General features: G+C 35.9%; 2 protein-coding genes across 2 annotated transcripts; both read left to right on the top strand.

The window, feature by feature from the left end:
- Positions 1–558: 558 nt before the first annotated feature.
- On the top strand, positions 559–3,954 carry LOC118052594 (uncharacterized). Its single transcript, XM_035063588.2, has 4 exons — positions 559–800; positions 1,156–1,386; positions 1,737–1,956; positions 3,567–3,954. Exons 1-4 carry the CDS (start codon positions 670–672, stop codon positions 3,825–3,827), a joined length of 843 nt encoding a protein of 280 aa, XP_034919479.1. The 5' UTR covers positions 559–669; the 3' UTR covers positions 3,828–3,954.
- Positions 3,955–6,176: 2,222 nt separating this feature from the next.
- Positions 6,177–7,889, top strand: LOC118052590 (aspartic proteinase nepenthesin-1). Its single transcript, XM_035063583.2, has one exon. It carries the CDS (start codon positions 6,447–6,449, stop codon positions 7,764–7,766), a length of 1,320 nt encoding a protein of 439 aa, XP_034919474.1. The 5' UTR covers positions 6,177–6,446; the 3' UTR covers positions 7,767–7,889.
- Positions 7,890–8,284: the final 395 nt, after the last annotated feature.

The raw sequence follows: 8,284 nt of genomic DNA, 5'->3' as shown, positions 1-8,284 counted from the left end.
TAGTTAAAAAATTAATAAAAAAATCGGCTTTGTTTACTCAACTAAAAACTTTAGATTTTAACAAATATAAAACTAAACCAGACTAAATTAATTGATTTTATTTTTCATTTAATTTGGTTCAATTAATTTTTTAAAAAAATAAATTTGATTAAACTTTTATTCTATCTAATTCATTTAAATCGATACTCATTCGGTTTGTGAATTTGATATTATGGTACATAATAATTTTTAAAAATATTTTTAATTAAAAATATATCAAAATAATATTTTTTCTATTATTATAATAAAATCACAAAAAACACACTAAAAAACCCATTCAAATCTTTTTTAAAACTAAAATACTTTAAATACGCTATAATAATATATAAAAAACACTCAATTTAACCATCATCATACTTGTGGTTGGTAATAAGAGTGCTATGTTGGATTCAAAGCCAATGTAACTACAATTTAAGGTACTTCAAGTTAGAGCAATATATCTTTTCAATCCCTCAAGTTTGAACCATAACAATATGCTTCATAACAAAAGAGAAAATTAAGACAGGCAAGTGGACTGGACTAATTGATACAGCAACTAAAGCCAACTTGGCACATTGAAAAAATTGTCAGTAGATTTCTTACAAAGGCAAGTAAGCTTTATGACCAGTAGATTTACCTTAAGATAGATAGATGGCTAGAAGCATATCTCGCTCGCCGTCGCACCGGCGGAGGCGCTCACCGTCGCCGGCAGACCACCCCCATAGAAGAAGAAGCAGAAGGGCTGACCGCATCCGCTCTTCTTATTCCAATTCTCACTCCAGGTCACATACACTTTGCATCAATAGCTATGACACTTTAGTTCTTTGTTTTCCTGTTCTTAAAAATTCAATCTTGTAATCTGGTTTAGTAAATTATGGAATTGATTTGATAATCCAACTCGTGGGTCTTTTTTTACTCTCAAAAGGGTCTCCTGTGATGTTCTAAAGTTGTGATTTTTAGTCATTTTTATTCAATCTTGTAATGGCTCTGTTTTTTTAATTTTTCGTCATTAAATGCAAACTTACAGTCCAATTTGGGGCAATATGAAGGTGAAATGATGATCCCATTGGTGGGTTTTCGATTACTTTCAAAAGGATGTGTTGTGATGTTGTAAAGTTGTAAATTTTTTTAGTGCAGGAGGAAAAGTGATTCTGATTCTCCACCCCCTCGGCGCCATCAGAGAAGTCGTTCACCGAGTTACAGGAGGCGTAAAAGTCGGTCTCCGACACCTTCTAGGCGACGTAGAAGACATAGAAGTAGAAGTAGGACTGAATCATTGTCTCCATTGTCTAGGTCAAGAAGTACAAGTATTGCTTCTACCAAAATCGCTGTTGAGAAATTAAAGAAAGAGGAGGAAGAGAAGAAGAGGTAAATAGTTTATGCATGTTTCCACCAACGTCTTATTATTATTGCTAGCATAATTTCTTCAATTTTTAGCCATGGTGATTTATCTCCATTTGGTTTTTGCCGGTTCTCAACGGGTAGTTCATCTGTAGTTGTGACAAGTGACAGGTTAGCTTCTATGGGGGTTTTTTGAACTAATAAGCTACCACTTATTCTAACATGCATTGTTTGATGAACAATTATTTCCCTGTTTATTTGTACTTCCACATCAGATTTCACTTGTCATCAATATAACCTCAAAGTGGAAATCTGCAGTTTACTTAGGAGATCTTTTACATGCTTAGTGAAATTACTCTTACTGTGATTGTTATCAGGCGTCAACTAGAGGCTGAACTAAACCTATTAGAGGAAGAGACTACTAGGAGACTGGAGGAATCCATTCGGAAAAATGTGGAAGAGAAATTAAATTCTGAGGAAGTCCAGTCAGAAATAGAGAGGCGGATAGAAGAAGGTCAGAAGAAATTGTTTGATGATGTTGTAGCTCAACTGCTTAAGGAAAAGGAAGCTGCTCTTGTTGAGGAAAGAAGGAAAGAAGTAAGAATCTTGAACTCTCACTAGTTACTGGTCTCTTATTGTGGGGGGCTTGAATATAAAAAATTTATCTGTGGTAATGTATTGGTTACGAGCTTCCACGTGCCACCTGTCTTTTGGGTACTTCATTCATAGTCATAAAAAATTGGGACCTTAACATGTAAAATAATTAAAGGAAGTGGACCTATTTATATAGTTATCATTCTTTTTAACATCTATTTTTAGATTGCAAGGAGTTTTTGAAAGGGAAAAAAATTGTGGCATTGACAATTGTGATTTGAAGCCAGCTTGTTAATACTAAGAGTTCTATTGTTCTTGTAGTGGTGGGGATAGATTGTTGAGTCTTGTACATGTATTGCATGCTTTATCACCATGTTTAAAAATCATAATGAGTTTCAAGGCTTTAGTTGGGATTTCCACTTTTAAGATAGCTTGAGAAGTTACTTGAATTACCAGTCATTGTATCTTTCTTCATCAATATTGTGACTGTCAGGAATGTTGATTGTTTCTGTTGGCGCTCGTCATTGCCAAAGTCAATATAGTTGTCCCTTATGTGGCATAATTAGTAATCTTTAGCTGTCTGTGTGGAGCCCCTGGATAATGGAGAACTAACCAAATTCCCAGCATTCAACTGTCGTTTTCTAATGTTTATCATCATACTATGCACACACAAACGACTTGGGTTTGCTGTGATATAGATATTGGAATGTAAATCACTTGTGGCAACTGTCCACAGAGCACCTTAGGGGTGGGATGGAACTGAGGCAATGGGTAATAGGGGCTTTGGTCAGTTATACTATTCAAACACAAAAGACTTGGTTTGTTGTGTCATCATACTTTGCGGAAACCAAGTTTGGGTTAGAACTGAGACTTTGAGTAATAGGAGGTTATTACAGTGGGCAAGACTGATCAGGAGGAGGCAGGTGCTCCATTAAATTTTTCTTATTTCCTCACCGAACATGTAGAGCTTGTAGTTTTCTCTTTTATTCCGTAAATTTAGGACTTCACTTCTTTCTAAAGGAGATAAATGTCAGACTATTCAGCAAAATCATGGGTGAGTGAAGTCTCAGCATAGAAGAGCCTCAAAGTACAGCAAAGCCTGGTAGTTTTCAAACATGAAACTAGAGAGGATAGCTGTAAGAGCAAAGACTGTTTGGGTTGGACATCCATTGGGAAAAGATACATGTCTATATTTACTCATATCATTACAGGTACAAAGCCAGAAGCCACAATTTTTATCAGTTGAACTGTGCACCTAGATAGGATTTGAATTGGTCCCTACTAAAAAGTTTCTCCTACCTCTAACTGTGCGGAATCACTTCTTCTCTTCTGCCTTATTACATGATCCATCTCAGATATGGATTTATCTGCTCTATCTGTCATATTTAAGGGGACTGCATCATAGTTAATTGTTTCAATTCATATCAGTTCCTTTTTCATCTGTGCCAACAGTGTCCCATCTGATATGAAATTTGCTAACAATTGAAAGTTAATTGCCAAATGCATATTAATAAGCTAGAAGTATCAGATATTTGTCACTCTCTGAAACCAGTTCATTAGATGTTTCTGTGATTTTGGCCTCATGCACATTTTGATGTAAATATGACCACTAGGCACAAGCTCGAAAAGAAAGAGAAGAGCTGGATAAGATGCTGAAAGAGAATAGTAGGAGGGTGGAAGAGTCACAGAGAAGAGAAGCCTTGGAGCAACAAAGGAAAGATGAGGAACGATTTTGTGAGCTAGAGCTGATTAAAAGACAAAAGGAAGAGGTTGCTTGGAGGAAAAAGCTGGAAGTGGAAGAAGATCATACAAACCAGATGAAACCGTCGGGTAAGAATAAATCTCGACAGAGTCGACCTTTTGGAATTGGTTGATGACATCAATTCAATGCCTGTATGTTGTATCCATGCAAGTAGGAAGTAATGACTGAGCTTTTACAAGAGAATTATAAGTAGCAAGATTGTTGAATTTTTGTCAATCACACTAATATGCATTTCTCAAGGATTCACTTGTTGCTTCCAAGCATTTTCTTGCATGGTGCTGAAAATTACTACGCTCTCCCTAATATTTAACCACAAATGCTCTAGATTATCTCTTAACACTTAAATTATTGTTTTGGTTCATCCGATTGTCTTACATATTTCGGCTAAAATTTCTCTTTTCCCCTCGATTTTTCTATGAATTTTAATGTCTTGACTGAAACTTATGATATTCCATGGATAAAAGGATGTTGGAACTGTAGGGCTGTCTTTCTCATCTGAAGATTTGCTTTTGTTGTGTTCGCATCATCATATAAAATGTCATGAGTTCTTTGCACCTTAGACAGCCTTCAAACATCAAATTTCTTCATATGCAAGCTTCTGTATTTCTTGACTAAAGTTATGATATGTTAAAAGCTGTATAAAGCACATCCCATACATGTCCGTCACGTATTAGAAACTTTGTTTCAAAATGTTTCTTTTTCTTCTGGGTCAGCAATTCTCTTTACAGTCCTCATGGAGAGTGACTGAATGAGGATCGAGTATGAGGTATCTTCACTCAAGTTCCTACCTTTGGGCCCCACCTCAAATGTTTCATCCTTTAAGGAATCGGTGAAGGGAGACAAGCTTAGAACACCTTTTACTGACAAGAAATCCAACCGAGAAAAAACAAAAACTTGCATAGAGTAATAGCAATTCTGCTGAAAATTTGAGTCAAGAATACATGAAATCAAGTAATAGCATAATTCATGAAATCAAGAACAGAATGCTATTGATCCTGAAATATCTATCATGAAAGGGTTTTTTGAATCATTCTTACCATTCGATGATTGGTGTATTCTGGGACCAATCAGTGGAGTCCATTCCATCAATGGATGATATTATTCGAGAAAACTAATTTCGAATATATACTTCTAGATGTATGATGTACTTGTACCCTTTCCATTCAACTCTTGAGTTTGGTTACTTTCTTTCCACGTAAGCTCCAATGTAGGTTTGGAGATTAGATCAAGAAAGTGATGTTTTCTCTTCCTTGATGGATAATTTCTTGGGATTTTTTCTCGGATGAATACATTACTAATATTATATAAACACCGTCCATCATCCTTCACAATATTAGATGAAGAGTAATTGGAAATCTTCTTAATTATATCAAGAATAACATGATAGGTTACGCTGTCTCAATTTCCTTAGAATCAAATGCTTAGAATATCTGATAATTAAGAAGAAAACGATGAAATGTTCTGTTTTCTTGTAAGTATAAAATGGAGGGTATACATAGATTAATTAGCTCAACTAGTTGTATTATTCCGATGATGAGAGGAATCCATGAAATGTTCGGTTTTTTAAAACCTATTAAAATGATATTATTTTGTCTTTTTTTTTCTATTTAAAAATGATAGAATAAGTTGATTTCCTAACCCGCGACTTAAATCTCCTAATTCGCCAAATCTACTTATGAGCTACATCTTCTAACTATGATTTTTTCTAAACCAGAAGGAGAAAAAAACAGAAGACAGATATGTAAAAGTACAGAGATGACATACATCTGCTGTAATAGAACCATCAAACCAACTAAATTTGTTCCATCAATACCTAATTACAATTTGTTCACCTGTTAGCTCACCAAACGTCAGCACAATTATTTTAAATTTCTTTAAATATATTGAATTATACGATGAAAGAAGCCAAAAGAAAGAGAATCAATGAGTTAAAATATGTGGATAAAGGATAAAAGATTAATTGTTATGATAAATATCCTTCCATTCTATATATCAAAGGAGAGTTTTTATGAATTTTCAAATTTATGGGGAAAAAGAAATCCTTATGGTTTGTTTATAATGCAATATGTACATCATTCATCAAGTTGTGAATCTCAAGCAACAAGTGAATGATTTTAGCCTTAACAACAATGATGATCAATTATGCTCAAATTGGTCAAAGCAAATGAATACAAATGTTATGATGTAAGCTCAAAAATACATGGTTATTCAAAGTTCTCGTAGCGTGTGGTTATTATTTCAAAATAAAAGATATAAAAATAATAAGGGTATGTTTTCTTATGCTTAATTATGTGTTATAAGAGTATAAAAATTAAATAATATTTTGATTTTTATTTCTTGAAGCAAACTTCTTTTTTATTTATCTACAAGCCTTGCAAATTACTTAATTAATTCTAGGTGTGAGCCCTTCTTTTTCAAAAAGGTTGTAGCAAACGTGTGAGTTTTCAATCTCATTTTTCCCAACCACCACGCATGACTTGGCCTGTAGTTTCACTCTCATGCCCGATGATATCTCAACCTCCACTACAAGTCGAGATGCCTTGGTTTCCACTTTAAACCCTCTAATCTCCTGTAATCTCTCCAAGTCTTCTCCCTACACGCTCTCTCCATTTTGTTCTCCCATTTTTATAGAGACCAAAGTCCATCAGGCAAGACCATTTTCACTACCCCGTCGTCTTTTATCTTCAACGAACTTAGACTTTGTTTTCATCTCAAGGTGATTGCAATACTCATGGCTAATATGTCTTCTTTGTCTTTAGTCGTAGCACTGGCAATTTTCGCCTTTGTTTTTTCTCATGCATTTTCTACTTCACGGCGAGTTTTAGAGCATCCAAAGGTGCAAAATGGCTTCCGAGTGAAGCTCAAACATGTTGATTCGGGTAAGAACTTAACGAAATTCGAGCGTATTCAACACGGGGTTAAGCGTGGAAGACACAGGTTGCAAAGATTCAAAGCAATGGCACTGGTAGCATCTTCTAATTCTGAGATTGACGCTCCGGTTCTTCCAGGGAATGGTGAGTTCTTGATGAAGCTAGCTATTGGCACGCCACCGGAGACTTATTCTGCAATAATGGACACAGGTAGCGATTTGATATGGACTCAGTGCAAGCCTTGCACACAGTGTTTTGATCAACCCACTCCTATTTTCGATCCAAAAAAGTCCTCTTCTTTCTCCAAGCTATCATGTTCTAGCAAATTATGTGAAGCATTACCCCAGTCCACTTGCAGCGATGGCTGCGAATATCTGTATGGTTATGGCGATTATTCTTCAACGCAAGGAATTCTGGCAAGCGAAACTCTCACGTTCGGCAAGGTTTCAGTTCCTAAAGTTGCATTCGGTTGCGGAGAAGATAACGAGGGAAGTGGATTCAGCCAGGGTTCTGGCCTCGTGGGGCTTGGCCGTGGACCCTTGTCATTGGTTTCTCAACTCGAGGAGCCCAAGTTCTCATATTGCTTAACCTCTGTTGATGACACAAAAGCCAGCACCCTATTGATGGGATCTCTAGCAAGTGTGAAAGCATCAGACAGTGAAATCAAGACCACACCTTTAATCCAGAACTCAGCACAGCCATCATTTTACTATCTTTCCCTTGAAGGAATATCAGTGGGTGACACTAGCTTGCCTATCAAGAAATCCACCTTTTCACTCCAAGAAGATGGAAGTGGTGGCCTTATTATTGACTCCGGCACTACAATAACCTATTTAGAACAAAGTGCTTTTGATTTGGTAGCCAAAGAGTTCACCTCTCAGATTAATCTCCCGGTGGACAACTCCGGCTCGACGGGGCTCGAAGTTTGCTTCACACTGCCGTCGGGCTCGACCGATATAGAGGTGCCCAAGTTGGTATTCCACTTTGATGGAGCAGACTTGGAATTGCCAGCCGAAAACTATATGATTGCTGACGCAAGCATGGGAGTAGCTTGCTTGGCCATGGGAAGCTCAAGTGGCATGTCCATTTTCGGCAATATTCAGCAACAGAACATGTTAGTGCTCCATGATCTTGAGAAGGAAACCTTGTCATTCCTTCCAACACAGTGTGATGAACTATGAGCTTGTGTTCTAATTAGGTTATTCCTTCGCGTGCTTGCTTGAGTGTGTTTACAGAAATTGCATTGTTTAATTAATTAACCTCCTTGGTTACTTGCACTTAATTAAGATGCAACATTCCTTTCATTCAGCTCAGCTAGCTATAACATAGGGTTAGATTAAAAATACAAAAACAAAACAAAACGTAAGGAACTGCTAGCTAACACATGATTTTTTTTTTGATTTTTTTAATTTGTTTTTATGAGAATAGTTGCTCAACTTCCTAGCTACCTGTTAAAAAATAACATTTTTTTTAAAAAATATATATTGCAAGGTAACTTCACCTTATAGACAACCTTAATTAGCCATGTATCCCTATCCCTATATCATGTTATCAAATATTAACAAAAAAAACTATAAAAGCTTAGGTTTTCACCGTAGATAAAATCACAAAACATCATGGATTATAACAATAAAATGACTTATTTGATCTTGAAAAACAAAGCTTTTATAACTTATGTCCAAGGCCATATCTTTTTGCT

Source organism: Populus alba, chromosome 19 (genome assembly GCF_005239225.2).
Source record: "Populus alba chromosome 19, ASM523922v2, whole genome shotgun sequence".
NCBI classification, from domain to species: domain Eukaryota; kingdom Viridiplantae; phylum Streptophyta; class Magnoliopsida; order Malpighiales; family Salicaceae; genus Populus; species Populus alba.
The sequence above is the reverse complement of the archived record's forward strand: the minus strand, read 5'-3'. Positions and strand labels throughout refer to the sequence as shown.